A 19,622-nucleotide genomic window follows, 5' to 3' on the forward strand; every position below is an offset into this window, starting at 1 on the left:
TTTTTGTCATCTGCGACAGTGACTCAAGATCCAGTGATCATGCTCTCCTGACCGTATGAGTAGTTTTGAATTCTGCTGATGTCTTTCTCTGTTTAAGAAAGACCAGACTGTGAAATTTCACGCTCAGGGAGCTGCTTGGTCATCTCTTATTATGTTAAGTCCGTCTAATAAGTAGAGCTGGCAGTCAATAATAAAATGTAATGAATTCCTCGCACAATTCTTCAGACTAAAGCTTGGTATAATATATAAATTATAACAGGGCTTGCACGTACGCGCTGGACCTGCTTTCTATTCACTTCGAATGGGGCCAGAACGTTGAACATGTTAAATGGTGCAACTCAGACGGGTTTATTGCAGGTTATTGATCGGTTGCTGTTCCTGTACAGCAGACACGCCCACCCTCAACACGTACGCGTGACTACTCAGATAATATAATGCACTATTGCATTACTGTTAAAAGGGCAGCCACCCCTCCACCTTCACACGTGGCTCCTGCTGTGTTTGCACAGCTGCCATGGAACCTGCCACCTGGCATGCTGTGTTCCAGCACAGCTGACTTCTTGAATACACTTACTCTGTCAACCACTGCACATCTTTTTTAGAAAAGTCAAACACTGCAGCACAGCACACAGTGCACACAGTGAAATGCATCCTCTGTATTTAACCATCACCCTTGGTGAGCAGTGGGCAGCCATGACAGGCGCCCGGGGAGCAGTGTGTGGGGATGGGACCTTCATCAAGGGGACCTCAGTGGCCCTTGGTGGCTCGGGATTACAAGCACACTTCCTTACCCGCTAGGCCACACACACACAGTGCCAGACTAGAACAGTTGGGAAAAGGATCAGTGCATGTTTTGTTCTAGTGCTTTCTTCAGTCCTTGGAGCCCAACTGCCCCGACACACATGTGTGGCACATGCCAGTGTATGAGGCTGGATCCCTCTCTCACACGCAGATTGAAAGCAGAGGTGGCTTATCTAGTTAGAGAGAGATGTGCTCCCTATAATTAACTTCCACATTAAAGCAGCTGTTAACAAGCCGGCCCACCTCTGACACGTAGCTGTAATCACCCCAGAACACGGTCTTCTCATGTAAACCAGGGCTTCGTGGTGGGAAAATACGGCCATTTTTACAGTCATACTGAGCATGATTAAAAAGTTGGGCTCGGTCTGCTGCACGATTCTGCAGGCCTGGTCCATACCGTGCATTCCCAGCACCATCTTATCTGGTATCGGCATAGTTCATATCCCCTTTACTACTTCCTCATCTTCACCAACCTGGACGAGCTTCCTTTCCAAGATGACTGAACATGGCCCATGGAAAGTAAGACAGGAAGTTGGGAAAGGACTGGAATTTAATCGTGTGATACAAACAAACTTGACGCTGGTAAGGTTGGTATGTTGGTTGCTATGTTAAAGAAGGGACTACATTGTTCACAGAGAACCATGGAGAACATGAGAAATGTGGCCCATCAACAGTCTGTTGACTGACATGTATAACATATTACACATAGATCTCAGCACACTAGCTGTCCATCAGAAGACTAGATATGGACCTTCATCTCCCAAAGATGACCTGGCGACCGACTCAAAGTGCATCACACGCACCTCCCACCAATGTCCTGAACAAATAGAGAATACAGTGTCCAGCACGAGTAAACACACACACACACACACACACACACACACACACACACGTTTTTATATGGCAGTGACCTCACAACTCACAATAATTAAACCTAAACGATTCACTAAATCCTGTCTGTATTATAACTTTATGTAATAAATTATAAGCCCGCGTTGCAGTGTAAATGAACCCGGGTCCAGGTGTCCCACCCCGCCTGGTCTCCGTACCTCAGCGCTGCGCTCCACGGATCCATGTTGGTCCGGTCCTCCCGTCCTGTCGGGTCCGGTCCGGTCCTCCTGTCCTGTCGGGTCCGGTCCGGTCCTCCGGTCCTGTCGGGTCCGGTCCGGTCCTCCTGTCCTGTCGGGTCCGGTCCTCCTGTCCTGTCGGGTCCGGTCCGGTCCTCCCGTCCTGTCGGGTCCGGTCCGGTCCTCCTGTCCTGTCGGGTCCGGTCCGGTCCTCCGGTCCTGTCGGGTCCGGTCCGGTCCTCCTGTCCTGTCGGGTCCGGTCCGGTCCTCCTGTCCACCCTGGCGGACACGCGCGCGTCAGATAACGGACACATGCGACAGTGACGGCGACGGGGGACGCGGGTTCTCACATTCCGTCTTCTCTACGTTGTCTGTTGTAAACTGTACAATACTCAGTTCTGCGCGTATTTATGCTGGAACGGCAGGTTGAAAAACACAAAATATTCAGCAGCTTTATAAAGCACGTGGTGCAGAAGAAATGTCATTTATGGATGTTGGAAGATCTACTGAATCCCGGAATGTTGCTGTGTGTGTTGTGTGTTTTCAGTAGATCCTTAACTAGGTCACTTAGTCAGCCATCACTGTGTGTGTGTGTGTGTGTGTGTGTGTGTGTCTACGTGTGTGTGTGTGACATTTAGAAGATGAGTTTGTCCTCAGGTTTCTGCCACTGTGGTGTTCCATGTCCATTTATTTAAAATCTATAAATAAATAAAAAAATAGTTTGATAAGCTGGCATTTCATTAACATGCAATCAACTCCATCAATCAATCAGTCCGTTTTAATGTATTCAGCTTTGACATGGCAAGGAAAAGGTCCTCCTCTGACCCTGGGTTCTTCATGGTCAGGAAATGCGGTGGTACAGACGTTATTACTGTACAGTTATGTATAATGAGGCAGGTCTGACGTGGTGTATTAGAGTCCTATAGGCGGCTATCAGCAGAAAATGTCCAACCAGGCCAGTTTCTCACCAACGTGTCAAGATCAGTTCACCTCTCCTCTACATATACACCATGGACAATGATGACTATAATTAATCATTTCATCTTTTATAATAACAATGAAAGCGGTCTTCTATTATAATTACAGTTCACATCTGTATGTAGAGCTTGTAGATTTTAAACTTTAATTGTTACTCTTTAAGAAACCCTTAAAAAATCTAGATGTATTAAACACTACGGTGTGTGTGTGTGTGTGTGTGTTTTCACTTTCTGCATCATTTAACAAACACACACGGCATCCACATGAGTTGCAGTGAACGATATATGACCGTGCAAACACATAAAAAGTGCACAGATCTGCCTGCAACACACTGCTGGCTGGGTGACTTCTGTCTTCTGACCCCTAGTGGTCAGAAACAGAACTACGCGGTGTCCAAAAAATACATGCAACTGTTCTAAAGCCAGCGACAGTGGTGGAATGTAACAAAGTATTTGTACTTCGTTACTGTACTTAAGTACATTTTTACGTATACTTATGCATACTTTTTATTTAACTCCATTACATTTTGCGGCAATTATCTGTACTTTCTACTCCACTACATTTCTACAATTTATGCTGTTACTCGTTACATTTTATGAACACAATTTCCTCAAAATCCTGCATGAAAAAATAGTTGTCTATCGCCTTCTGCCGTTGTTTGCCATTTCCTACCAATCCGGCTTTTTATTAGCTCAGTCAGTTAGCAGCAGGAGCTGGTAGACCGGCTTGATAAACATATAGAGGTAAGCTATGCTATGGTATGCTATGCTTTTGGGTATGTTATGACATGTTATGATACTATTATCTAGCGAAATGTATGCTGACATACAGAAATAGTATAAAAGTCACACCAGTGTAGCTTCATTACTTTTTTAATGCGGTGGTAGGATAAAACTGGTTTATTAGCTCAGACAAGATAGCTTAATGTCTTTGCTAGCATAATGTCCAGCTCACATTGACACATTGACACATTGTTGTGCCAGTTCACACTGAAAAAGAACTAGTTCACGTTCATAGTTCATTTTTAAAAATTTTGAACCATGTACTGATGTCATTACGAGCAATGACATCAGTACAGGCATAAGTCAGTATATGTACTATGCTTTTACAAAATGGCACACCTCAGATGTTGAGACAACCATTGTGTGAGTAATTTTACTTAAAAAAATACTTTAAAGTCTACTTTTACTTAAGTAAGATTGTTGATGTAGCACTTCTACTTTTACTTGAGTACATATTTTGCAGGTTACTTGTACTTTTACTTAAGTACTCAGCTTCAGTACGTCCTCCACCACTGGCCAGCGAGCACACATGCATTTACACACAAGGCTAGAGCTAACCTGCATGTCTACAGCCACTCTACGAAGAGAGCAGGACACCAACCTTGGGCTCCTGTGGGGCGGCGCCACTAACATAACATCACGTCCTGATAATGTGGCTCCAATCAGAGCAACGCTGTCCACATGTGCTGCAGATTTACTCATTTACTCCTGTTTCAGAATGATGACTGTGGACGTCGTCGATACAATAAGACAAATACACACACATTCTGATTCAGACTTATCACTGTATTATCCGCCAGTATGACACAGGTCGGGTTTATAGATGTCACAGCTGGGCCCTGGTGACGTACAGGAAGTAAAAGGAAGGAGGTGGCAGCATTAATACGGACATTACGTGTAGTACTGTAAAGTAAAGTAAAGTAGAGTAGAGTAAAGTCATGCATTCCCCTTCGCACCCCAAATCGTGATGATACAACAGCCTGTGTATGTGCATGTGAGTGTGTGTGTGTGAGTGCGTGTGTGTGCGTGGGTGAGTGCGTGTGTGAGTGAGTGAGTGTGTGCGTGTGTGTGCGTGGGTGAGTGCGTGTGTGAGTGAGTGAGTGTGTGCGTGAGTGTGAGTGCATGTGTGTGCGTGTGAGTGTGTCATATTATCATCACTCCGATCACTCTGTCCATCATCAGGTGACTGGTTTGTTTGAAATCGTCATAACAATGAAGATTGCTCAGGCATTCCTGTTTTTCTCTCTCTCACACACACTCACACACACACTCACACACACAGACGTCAATAATCATTCTCAGTGTCATTCTTGTGTGTGTTTGTGTCCACATACAGATTCAAACACTGCAGGGGAATAAGAGAGCAAGGAAATGCATCACATTCCTCCGTACTCCCCTCAGAGTACCAGCCTGCAGTGGGTGAAATCAGAAACACACACAGTACATTTACTCAGGTACATACATCTTAAACATATATTATGGATATATTCAGTCATGTATTGTTACTACTTTGTGAGTGTGAGTGTGTACATGAGACCACTAGTCCCCTGTTTTAAATAACCAAGAGTGTGCAAGGACTACAGAAATTTGTAAGAACCAGTTCAGTGTCCAACGTGTCTTACTGTGAGGGACTGTGACAGAAATGACCTGACACACCGATTTGGTCACATCTTAATCAGTCTAATCAGAGCCGTTGGATTCTGGGCCAGGAAACTCTTGTTAACACACACACACACACACACACACACACACACACACACACACACATACACACACAGAAGAGTTTAATTAAAAACAGACGCCTCGTTCCTTGATTATCAGTCGTCTGTCCATTCATCCATCCGTCTAGCTCCATTGTCTGGAACTTTACCGAACCCGTCCCGTGATGATCGAGGGTTTTAATGCATTAACTCCCTGACGAGAATTCCTTCTAAACCATCAGTACATTATTACACTGTTTTATGATTAATGAGGATGAGCTGTCTATGGTGCTGATTCCCAAATTGATAAATCAAAGTCTTTTTTTATATGAGAAAGTAATATTTCTTTATAGTCATGGAACAAATGAAGCATTTTAAGGCAAATTTTGTACATTTATGGCATTTATCAAATGATTTTTTTTTCATGTCATGATTGTATCGCAGAGAACTGACCTGAAAAGAATAGTGATGTCATTGTTAATGTGGAAAACATATTTTATCACATCATATCCCACTGAAAACTTTCATTTGGTTTTAGTTGGTTGCATATTGTCACATATGAACATATATTACGGCACCATTTAGCAGTAAATATTCTCAAAATCTATGGAAACCAAAAGAAAAAATGCTGGTTTGGATAAAAGCGTCTGCCAAGTAAAGTAAAGTAAAGTAATTTAATACTCACATGAACAAATCATGTACTGTAAAAATAACCCAACTTCAAGACATAAATTAAACTGAAATTGATCAATTGTCAGATTATTCCATTCTTACGCTGTTACAGGGGAGTCAGTCGGAACAGAAAGAGGCCGTCCGTCGTGGAACATTATCCAGATAAGCAGCCATTAAGATTAAGGCCTTTGTTAAAAAACGGAAATAATTTAATTTCCGCTCAGTGTGCGTATCATCTTTAGGTCAGCACTTGTGCTAAATGGATAATTGAGGAAAATAAACTCTGGGGTCCACTCCAGCCCAGCGGACAAGCTCCATTAGTGTGTGTATATGCGTGTGTGTGTGTGTGTGTGTGTGTGTGTTGCAGTTTTGTGGCTGTTAGATTAAATTCATTATGTGTTGAAAGCACATAAAAAAATGCAATATATGGTACGTGCATTAATACAAATTGAATTAAATAACATATACAAATACAGAAGTACCGTATAGTATAATTTAATATAAGATATCAGGCTTACATAAACTAACACCTAAAACTCCCTCAGAACACAGAAACCTCCATGTGAAACACAAACACCTTGATAAAGAGGTGGTGAATGGAACTCTGTCCCTCGTATATAAGCCTCAACGTGTCCTCAGGCCTTGATTGTAGGTCACAGTCTAGACCGGCGCACAAGCGCCTCTGACAAAGAACAAATCATTCCTGAAAAGCAAAACCACCAGCTTCAAAACCCTGAGCCCGGACAGAGCGGCATGAAAAGGGGGAAAGAAAAATTCGAAATCGAGCTCCCGCCGGGGCGCTCGCCTCGTTCATTACATGCAACTGCTTTCAGAAGATATAACGCGCCGGCGCGCTGGCCTAATAAAGATTAATCACTGCTGAAACTTCCTCCATTTGAAGTTCGGGGAGAATTTGTGCCCTCCGCCTCTCGCTGTGTAACGGGAGACTTTTTAAAAAGCTGCAGGGGGAAAATAAAGCGAAAAAGCAACAGAAAGCAGATTTTCCAGCCAGGGCTGCCTCTGCTGCCTGCTGAGATGTGGACATTAAAGGTCTCAGTTATGACACCGACCTGCCGTTTGTTATTCAAGCCAGTCAATTAAAAGCAGTTCATTTATCAACCAGTTATTATAATTGCATATCAAAAATCCTGCAATCCTGTAACTAACATTTCCCTAAATACATTGAAATACCTGAATGTGCAAATGTTTAGGAACTCCTCCTGGATGGTTGGGGATGTTAGGAGGACAGAAAGATACCTGCACTTGTTGCCACTGATTGGCAGATTATAATAAATAATCATAAATGCTACAACAAGCACCAATTACACTGAAAAAGAATATGAATATTGTGAAAAAGATCACTCATTTTCATGACCCAGAAAGGAAAAGATTCCTATATGTTACATTTGTTATATATATATCACGAGAATCATTTTTGTAAAAAAATTTTTTCCTCTATTGCATTACTAATTTGAACGATACACATGGCAGATACATGATAAAGTTTCCGAACAGACAGGAAGGTTTCCATGGCGCAACACAGGCTGGAAACGGTCAAAGAGCATCTTAGCGTCTGGTTTGACTTTTGAAACCTGTGTGAACTGTTCACTGCTGTCACATTAAGATGAAAGTGAGCAATTCAGCGCCGAAAAGGATTCCTCTACAAACCAAAGAACAAGACCTTTTCATCTGCATTTCCTCCCGGGGAGTCACATGACCTGAGATGTTTGCGTTGTCCCGGCGTTTTAGCCGGCCCCCAGGGGCCCAGCATTGACCTCTGGGCCCGGCCGGGCGTGGGCCCCGTCCGAGGCCGGTTTCCGTCGGGGAGTCCTGCCGCCGCTGGGACGTCTGTCACCCGTGCGATGCAGACAAGAGTAATGAGGCCAGGAAGTTGTTGTGCTTAAATTAGCGACCTGCTAACCGCGAAGGTCAAGCCAGAGTCCCGTTCCACACTCCTTCTGCTCCATCAGCGCAGCCGTAACGGCCGAGAGGCGGCGGGCCCGTCACATTCTTTCTCAGATAGCGAGCGGCGGGATCGCATTCGCCAAACGAACCCCACCACTGACTGGGCCTCACCACACGCACTCTCCCACAGAAGAACTCGCGCCGCGGCTCCTCTTCCAGCCGGGTTTGGGGTCTGGGGATGGGCCCCCACTGGCCGAGGTGATGTTCCAGCAGGGGGCGTCAGAGGGCCAGCCCTCCCGTCCCTGCCCCGGAGCAGCATTACCGACAGGTCTGGGAACAGTTGTGTTGTGTGGTGTGATAAGGACACTCCTGGACGGAGAGCTGGTCCTGAAACAGTGACCTGTTGTTCCAGTTCCTCCTTCAGACATTCTTTCTGCCAGTTTGTCAGCACTGCCTCGGGCCAGTATAAATATGTTGATATGGATTTGACCTTTGACCTCAGCTGAAACGTAAACAGAGTATAAGTCAAGGAGGGTCGGTCCTTTCGAGCTGTGTGTGTGTGTGTGTGTGTGTGTGTTGAAAAGACCTCTTTACTTAATGAGGATTAAAATTGCTGCGCAAACAAATTAAATGGCATCTGGCATCAAAAAGAATGTGTGAACGCAGCCGCCATCTTCAGACATTCCCCATAATCATAATCATAAAAAGGAGGCGGCCGGGGGAGGTCCTTCATTTGGATTCTTAAAATGCCAGGCGAGAGATGCTTTTTTCATTGTGTGTGTGTGTGTGTGTGTGGGGGGGGGTCAGTGTAAAGGATTTTTTCATTGTGTGTGTGTGGGGGGGGGGGGGGGGGGGGGGGGTGTCAGTGTAAAGGATTTTTTCATTGTGTGTGTGTGTGTGGGTCAGTGTAAAGGATTTTTTCATTGTGTGTGTGTGTGTGTGTGTGGGTGTGGGTCAGTGTAAAGGATTTTTTCATTGTGATTAATTCCTATGTTTAGTACTTGCTTTAATATCTAAAACTATTGACTCTGAATGAGGAAATATCACGCGGCGCAAATTGTGGCACCAGCCAGTTGTGTAGTTGCGTTGATGGTGTTCATTTATTTGAATTAATTGCTTAATTGTGGAGTTTGTGCAGTGATTGCCAGCGGCGATACTGAAAAGATGGTTCCAGGCCGCACGTGTGCGCAGGTCGCCGTGCAGCTGCGGGTTGCGTGAATGCGTCGGTGTGTGTGTGTGTGTGTGTGTGTGTGTGTAGCGGCGAGTTGAAAGCTGTCACCGTTCAGCGCCAGCACGCACATGTGCTTCACTCGGAGCCGCAGGAACCCAACGCCCGGCGCGCTCCGGCTCGTATAAATACAAGAGCCCTGAAACGGGCAAATTCTTTAAATAGTTCTCTGCCGGGGAATAAACGCGTCCGGTGATTTCATACGTCGGAGCTGAAATGAAAAAGCGCGCAGCCCCGAGGCTCCGAGGCCCCGAGGCTCCGAGGCTCCGAGGCCCCAGAAATGTTTGAAAATGCGAGCGACCGTTTATTGCGCACAAAATGATTTCAGAATCATACGCTGCCATTTGGCCAGACCGCATTGTTACTAGCACGAACAACCGAGTCAGGGGGGGGCGAGGAACAGAACGTCCCGTATAAATGAGTCTTTAACTTTAGAAGAGACCCCGTCTCCTCATTTCCTGCGCGGAGATGGTCTCCCGAACCGTTGCCCTGGGCGTGGCGGGCGTCGCTGTGCTCTGGACCTGCTAAAATTCGCAGCTTAAGGGGTAAAACAATCCTTTAACCCCAAGATGTTTGGACTGAGGGCCCTGCACGACCCTGCCTGGAGCAGCGAGAAGGTGCCTGTAGATGGAGACGCGTCCTCACACTCACGCGTCCACACACTCAGCACAATGATTCATGCGTGTGTGTGTGTGTGTGTGTGTGTGTGTGTGTGTGTGCTCATCGGTTCTGGGAATCTGCAGAACAGTTCTGACCATGCGGTGTTAACAGCTGGGCAGGTTTTTACACCAACACACACTCACACACTGCGAGGGAGACGGAGAAACCTAGAGACGGTTTACAACAACTAAAAAACAACACCCATACACTCCTCCACCCTACAAACACACACACACACACTCCCCCGACTGTCTCCCCTATAATCGGCTCCATATGTGCTGCTGAGGGGGTGAGCTGCTTGTATGTCATCCACACAGCCGTATTGTGTGTGTGTGTGTGTGTGTGTGTACACAACTTGTATGTCATCTATGAGGATATCGAGAGCCTGTGTGTGTGTGTGTGTGTGTGTGTGTGTGTGTGTGTGTATGTGTGTGTTTGGGGTCAGAGCCTCTGCACATATGGAAACACTTCAGGTCAGCAGGACCCTGTGGTGAAAGGTGAGACGAGATGCCGGTACTGACACACACACACACACACAATACCATCAATACCGTGCCACACAATTCATCTCCGTATAAATAAATGTGCTTGTAAAAATAAAGTTTTTTGTGATCTATTGAACTCTATAAATGTAGGGTTTTAACGGAGGAGATTTATTTCTCAACCTTTAAACAAACGTCGGCCCTTTAGAGGGAAAAATCACTCTTTTCACCGTGAAACCGTATTCTGCACTCGTGTACGACACACACACACACACACACACACACAAATAAAGCCGAAATGAGCACTTGAACTGCAGGTAAATCCAGTTCACTCTAAAAAAGGATCATTGTTAGCAATAACAAGCAAACGCCTTAAATAAGAAATAAAAAAACCCTCAAAATTACAATTTGTATGTTGACTTTATAAAATACTTTCAATCTGGAATTCCTTCTTGATTCGTTCTCGATTGCATTTGAATTGCATGTAAACGCGTGGCCTTGTCACCATAGAAACAGGACGTGGCTGATGGTGCGTGGTGACAACATCATCTTTTTTTTAAATAGACAAATTAGATCAGACGACACGAAACTAAAAATCTAAAAAGGTTTTTGGCTATGAGGCCAGTTGTTGTACAGATAAACTCTCCAAAGAACAGGCTGACAAGCACACACACACACACACACACACACACACACTCGCACACTCACACCCACACACACTCGCACACTCACGCACCGTATGGGCAGACAGAGCGGCACCAGTCCAGTCAGGCCCGGCCACGAGTCCCCCAGCAGCCAAACAGCTGGAGAGAAAATCCTCGGCGCTGCCGTAAGCGCTTCTAATTTCGGAGTCTTTTTGTGATATTCGGTTAAACTCGGTTTGCGAAGCCGCAAGATAAATTAGATTCGGTTAAAAAAGAAAGAGAGAAAAAAGTAAAACGCAACCCGATACTGAAAAATCCCGGCGCTGCCGTGCGTAGGCAGCCAATCAGAGAGGTTCTTTCCAGAGCGACATTCCTACCTGCCTGCCAATCACAACTACACAAGTGTGGGCAGCTACAGCTCCACACGCACACACATCAACACAATACTAGACCCACCTTAACACACCTCGTCTCTAGAACCCACAATAACGCGCACAGACACATCAACACAATACTAGACCTACGTTAACACGCCTCATCTCTAGAACCCACAATAACGCGCACAGACTTATCAACACAATACTACACCCACATTCACACACCTCGTCTCTAGAACCCACAATAGTACGCACAGACACATCAACACAATACTAGACCCACATTCACACACCTCGTCTCTAGAACCCACAATAGTACGCACAGACACATCAACACAATACTAGACCCACCTTCACACACCTCGTCTCTAGAACCCACAATAACATGCACAGACACATCAACACAATACTAGACCTACGTTAACACGCCTCGTCTCTAGAACCCACAATAACGCGCACAGACTTATCAACACAATACTACACCCACATTCACACACCTCGTCTCTAGAACCCACAATAGTACGCACAGACACATCAACACAAGACTAGACCCACCTTCACACACCTCGTCTCTAGAACCCACAATAATGCGCACAGACATATCAACACAAAACTAGACCCACCTTAACACACCTCGTCTCTAGAACCCACAACAACATGCACAGACACATCAACACAATACTAGACCTACGTTAACACACCTCGTCTCTAGAACCCACAATAACGCGCACAGACTTATCAACACAATAGTACACCCACATTAACACACCTCGTCTCTAGAACCCACAATAACGCGCACAGACACATCAACACAATACTAGACCCACCTTAAAACACCTCGTCTCTAGAACTCACAATAACGCGCACAGACACATCAACACAATACTAGACCTACGTTAACACACCTCGTCTCTAGAACTCACAACAACATGCACAGACACATCAACACAATACTAGACCCACCTTAACACACCTCATCTCTAGAACCCACAATAATGCGCACAGACATATCAACACAATACTAGACCCACCTTAACACACCTTGTCGCTAGAACTCACAATAACATGCACAGACACGTCAACACAATACTAGACCCACCTTAACACACCTCGTCTCTAGAACCCACAATAATGCGCACAGACATATCAACACAAAACTAGACCCACCTTAACACACCTCGTCTCTAGAACCCACAACAACATGCACAGACACATCAACACAATACTAGACCCACCTTAACACACCTTGTCTCTAGAACCCACAAAAACATGCACAGACACATCAACACAATACTAGACCCACCTTAACACACCTCATCTCTAGAACTCACAATAACGTGCACAGACACATCAACACAATACTAGACCCACCTTAACACACCTCGTCTCTAGAACCCACAATAATGCGCACAGACATATCAACACAATGCTAGACCCACCTTAACACACCTCATCTCTAGAACCCACAATAATGCGCACAGACATATCAACACAATACTAGACCCACCTTAACACACCTCGTCTCTAGAACCCACAATAACATGCACAGACACATCAACACAATACTAGAACTACGTTAACACACCGCGTCTCTAGAACCCACAATAACAGGCACATCAACACAATACTAGACCTACGTTAACACACCTCGTCTCTAGAACTCACAATAACATGCACAGACACGTCAACACAATACTAGACCCACCTTAACACACCTCGTCTCTAGAACTCACAATAACGCGCACAGACACATCAACACAATACTAGACCTACGTTAACACACCTCGTCTCTAGAACTCACAACAACATGCACAGACACATCAACACAATACTAGACCCACCTTAACACACCTCATCTCTAGAACCCACAATAATGCGCACAGACATATCAACACAATACTAGACCCACCTTAACACACCTTGTCTCTAGAACTCACAATAACATGCACAGACACGTCAACACAATACTAGACCCACCTTAACACACCTCGTCTCTAGAACCCACAACAACATGCACAGACACATCAACACAATACTAGACCCACCTTAACACACCTTGTCTCTAGAACTCACAATAACATGCACAGACACGTCAACACAATACTAGACCCACCTTAACACACCTCGTCTCTAGAACCCACAATAATGCGCACAGACATATCAACACAATGCTAGACCCACCTTAACACACCTCGTCTCTAGAACTCACAATAACATGCACAGACACGTCAACACAATACTAGACCCACCTTAACACACCTCGTCTCTAGAACCCACAATAATGCGCACAGACATATCAACACAATGCTAGACCCACCTTAACACACCTCGTCTCTAGAACCCACAATAATGCGCACAGGCACATCAACACAATACTAGACCCACCTTAACACACCTCGTCTCTAGAACCCACAATAACATGCACAGACACATCAACACAATACTAGAACTATGTTAACACACCGCGTCTCTAGAACCCACAATAACAGGCACATCAACACAATACTAGACCTACGTTAACACACCTCGTCTCTAGAACCCACAATAACATGCACAGACACATCAACACAATACTAGAACTACGTTAACACACCTCGTCTCTAGAACCCACAATAGTACGCACAGACACATCAACACAATACTAGACCCACCTTAACACACCTCGTCTCTAGAACCCACAATAACAAGCACAGACACATCAACACAATACTAGACCCACCTTAACACACCTCGTCACTAGAACCCACAAGAACGCACACAGACACATCAACACAATATTAGACCCACCTTAACACACCTCGTCTCTAGAACCCACAATAGTACGCACAGACACATCAACACAATACTAGACCCACCTTAACACACCTCGTCTCTAGAACTCACAATAACATGCACAGACACATAAACACAATACTAGACCCACCTTAACACACCTCGTCTCTAGAACCCACAATAATGCGCACAGGCATATCAACACAATACTAGACCCACCTTAACACACCTCATCTCTAGAACCCACAATAACAAGCACAGACACATCAACACAATACTAGACCCACCTTAACACACCTCATCTCTAGAACTCACAATAACATGCACAGACACATCAACACAATACTAGACCCACCTTAACACACCTCGTCTCTAGAACTCACAATAAAGTGAACAGACACATAAATACAATACTAGACCCACCTTAACACACCTCGTCTCTAGAACTAACAATAACATGCACAGACACATCAACACAATACTAGAACTACGTTAACACACCTCGTCTCTAGAACCCACAATAACATGCACAGGCACATCAACACAATACTAGACCTACGTTAACACACCTCGTCTCTAGAACCCACAATAGTATGCACAGACACATCAACACAATACTAGACCCACCTTAACACACCTCGTCTCTAGAACCCACAATAACAAGCACAGACACATCAACACAATACTAGACCCACCTTAACACACCTCGTCTCTAGAACTCACAATAAAGTGAACAGACACATAAACACAATACTAGACCCACCTTAACACACCTCATCTCTAGAACTAACAATAACACACACAGACACATCAACACAATACTAGACCCACCTTAACACACTTCGTCTCTAGAACCCACAATAATGCGCACAAACATATCAACACAATACTAGACCCACCTTAACACACCTCGTCTCTAGAACCCACAATAACATACACAGACACATCAACACAATACTAGAACTACGTTAACACACCTCGTCTCTAGAACCCACAATAACATGCACAGGCACATCAACACAATACTAGACCTACCTTAACACACCTCGTCTCTAGAACCCACAATAGTACGCACAGACACATCAACACAATACTAGACCCACCTTAACACACCTCGTCTCTAGAACCCACAATAACATGCACAGACACATCAACACAATACTAGACCCACCTTAACACACCTCGTCTCTAGAACCCACAATAACGCGCATAGACACATTAAAAATATTCAACACCTACATTAACACACCTCTTTTCTAGAACCCACAAGAAAACACTGACATCAACACAATACAACACCCACCTTAACACACCTCTTTTCTAGAACCCACAATAACGTGCACAGACATCAACCCAATACAACACCCACCTTAACACACCTTGTCTCTAGAACCCACAATAATACGCACAGACACATCAACACAATACTAGACCTACGTTAACACACCTCGTCTCTAGAACCCACAATAGTACGCACAGACACATCAACACAATACTAGACCCACCTTAACACACCTCGTCTCTAGAACCCACAATAACATGCACAGACACATCAACACAATACTAGACCCACCTTAACACATCTCGTCTCTAGAACTCACAATAAAGTGAACAGACACATAAACACAATACTAGACCCACCTTAACACACCTCATCTCTAGAACTAACAATAACACACACAGACACATCAACACAATACTAGACCCACCTTAACACACTTCGTCTCTAGAACCCACAATAATGCGCACAAACATATCAACACAATACTAGACCCACCTTAACACACCTCGTCTCTAGAACCCACAATAGTACACACAGACACATCAACACAATACTAGAACTACGTTAACACACCTCGTCTCTAGAACCCACAATAACATGCACAGGCACATCAACACAATACTAGACCTACGTTAACACACCTCGTCTCTAGAACCCACAATAGTACGCACAGACACATCAACACAACACTAGACCCACCTTAACACACCTCGTCTCTAGAACTCAAAACAACATGCACAGACACATCAACACAATACTAGACCCACCTTAACACACCTCGTCTCTAGAACCCACAATAACGCGCATAGACACATTAAAAATATTCAACACCTACATTAACACACCTCTTTTCTAGAACCCACAAGAAAACACTGACATCAACACCATACAACACCCACCTTAACACACCTTGTCTCTAGAAGCCACAATAATACGCACAGACACATCAACACAATACTAGACCCACCTTAACACACCTCGTCTCTAGAACCCACAATAGTACACACAGACACATCAACACAATACTAGAACTACGTTAACACACCTCGTCTCTAGAACCCACAATAATGCGCACAGACACATCAACACAATACTAGACCCACCTTAACACACCTCGTCTCTAGAACCCACAATAACATGCACAGACACATCAACACAATACTAGACCCACCTTAACACACCTTGTCTCTAGAACTCACAATAACGCGCACAGACACATCAACACAATACTAGAACTACGTTAACACACCTCGTATCTAGAACCCACAATCATGCGCACAGACATATCAAAACAATAGTATACATATGTTAACACACCTTGTCTCAAGAACCCACTAGAAAACACTGAAATCAACACAATACAACTCCCACTTTAACACACCTCATCTCTAGAACTCACAATAACGCGCACAGACACATTCACACAATACAACACTCACCTTAACACACCTCATCTCTACAACCCACAATAACGCGCACAGACACATGAACACAATACAACACCCACCTTAACACACCTCGTCTCTAGAACCCACAATAACGCGCATAGACACATTAAAAATATTCAACACCTACATTAACACACCTCTTTTCTAGAACCCACAAGAAAACACTGACATCAACACAATACTAGACCCACCTTAACACACCTCATCTCTAGAACCCACAATAACGCGCACAGACATCAACCCAATACAACACCCACCTTAACACACCTTGTCTCTAGAACCCACAGTAACACGCACAGATACATCAACACAATATTAGACCCACCTTAACAGACCTCGTCTCTAGAACTCACGAAACACACAGATAAATCAACACAATACAACACCCACCTTAACACACCTCGTCTCTAGAACCCACAATGACGCGCACAGACACATGAACACAATACTAGACCCACCTTAACACGCCTCGTCTCTAGAACCCACAATAACACGCACAGACACATCAACACAATACAACACCCACCTTAACACACCTTGTCTCAAGAACCCACAAGTAAACACTGAAATCAACACAATACAACAGCCACTTTAACACACCTCATCTCTAGAACTCACAATAAAGTGCACAGACACACAATACTAGACCGACCTTAACACACCTTGTCTCTAGAACCCAAAATGATGCACACACATATCCACACAATACAACACCCACCTTAACACACCTCTTCTCTACAACCCACAATAATGCGCCCAGACATATCAGCACAATACTGGACCCACCGTAACACAAAGACACATTAAAAATATACAACACCCAACTTAAAACACCTTGTCACTAGAAAACCACAATAACACGCACAGACACATCAACACAATATTAGACCCACCTTAACACACCTTGTCTCTAGAACCCACAACAGTACGCACAGACACATCAACACAATGTTAGACCCACCTTAACACACCTTGTCTCTAGAACCCACAATAACGTGAAGACACATCAAAAATATACCTCACCCACCTTAACACACCTTGTCTCTAGAACCCACAAGAACACACAGACACATCAAAAATATACAACACCCACATTACCACACCTCATCTCTAGAACCCACAATGATGCACACAGACACATGAACACATTACAACACCAACTTTAACACACCTCATCTCTAGAACTCACAGTAACACGAACAGAAATATCAACACAATACTAGACCCACCTTACGCGCAGACACATCAAAAATATACAACACCTACCTTAACACACTTCGTCTCTAGAACCCACAAGAAAACACTGACATCAACACAATACAACACTCACCTTAACGCACCTTGTCTCTAGAACTCACAATAACGTGAACAGATATATAAACACAATACTAGACCCACCTTAACACATCCTGTCTCTAGAGCCCACAATAACGCACACAGACACATCAACACAATATTAGACCCACCTTAACACACCTCGTCTCTAGAAACCATAATAATGCACACAGCTAGATGAAAACAATACTAGACCCACCTTAACACACCTCGTCTCTAGAACCCACAATAACGCGCACAGACATCAACCCAATACAACACCCACCTTAACACACCTTGTCTCTAGAACCCACAACAATGCACACAAACTCATCAAAATATTACTAGACCCATGTTATCACACCTCGTTTCTAGAACCCACAAGAATGTTCACAGACACATCAAAGCAATTCAAGACCCACCTTAACACACCTCGTGTCTAGAACCCACAAGAACAAACACATCAACACACTTCAATAACCACCTTAACACACTTTGTCTGTAGAACCCAGAAGAACACACACACATCAACATAATTCTACACCCACCTTAACACACCTCATGTCTAGAACCCACAAGAACACACACAGACACAAGACACATCGTCTCTAAAACAGCAACACACACACATGCACGAATACACCACATGTTCATAACAACACATTTACACACACGCACACGTCATCACAAAAAACTCCCCGTGGTATTTTCATTTCAGACACATACACAAACCTACAGCAACAACCCATCAGCGGTTCCGCACACAATGATGGTCTCCTACAGTGACTCTGCATGTAATGACATCTTTATTGCGTTGTTATTATTATAAAACATTATTAACCCCTTTGTAATCGGGGTGTTGACCACTGAGAGGCACATGACATTACAGGCCATGACAGGTTATGGCTATTCACACACACACACACACACACACACACAAAATTGAAACATAAGCAAAAACAATACAAGTTTTATGGTACTTTGTACATGTTAAGGAGCTCTTAATGTATTAAGGTGATTCATAATGTTGTCAGTGGACAGCTGGAACTCTTACTAAGCTCATTACTAAAAAGGAGAACCGTTTTTCTTTTTTTTTTTTTTTTTTATTAAGTTTGTTTAACTTTTTCTCTTGAGAATTTGCAATAATAAGTGCAATCCGGGGAAGAAAAAAACGTGTTAAACTGAGTAAGGATGATGTTTAACATTGGGAAAAATCCTCAAATGCTGGTAGGCCTGCTGTGGAACATTTTACACTACAGTGCTCACATTCCTGTAACTAAAATGCAGCATTTTAATCAGCAGTAAAACTTTATCACCCCAAAATCTAGTTTTAACCCCCCCAAGACCCAGCCCTTCCATGCATTTATACATTTCCAAAACTTAGGGTGCTTCATGTTTTAACCATTAAAATCCTGGAAGCGGAGTTTGAAACACGATGCCCCCGTGGTTCCTGTCAGGGGTTCCTGTCCTACAAACAGCACATTAAAAAGCTCTAAAGCAGCAGAAACCC

The 19,622-nt window shown here is 44.1% G+C and overlaps 1 protein-coding gene across 1 annotated transcript in view; it reads right to left on the minus strand.

The window, feature by feature from the left end:
• Window positions 1-1,994, minus strand: part of LOC114781121 (myomegalin-like) — a 45,328-nt gene extending 43,334 nt beyond the window's left edge. The window contains exon 1 of the mRNA XM_028967824.1: window positions 1,851-1,994. Coding sequence (XP_028823657.1) covers window positions 1,851-1,876 — 26 coding nt within the window. The 5' untranslated portion in view covers window positions 1,877-1,994. The remainder of the gene's footprint in view (window positions 1-1,850) is intronic.
• Between the last annotated feature and the right edge of the window lie 17,628 nt (window positions 1,995-19,622).

The sequence above is a fragment of the Denticeps clupeoides genome, unplaced genomic scaffold (assembly GCF_900700375.1).
Source record: "Denticeps clupeoides unplaced genomic scaffold, fDenClu1.1, whole genome shotgun sequence".
Classification (NCBI taxonomy): domain Eukaryota; kingdom Metazoa; phylum Chordata; class Actinopteri; order Clupeiformes; family Denticipitidae; genus Denticeps; species Denticeps clupeoides.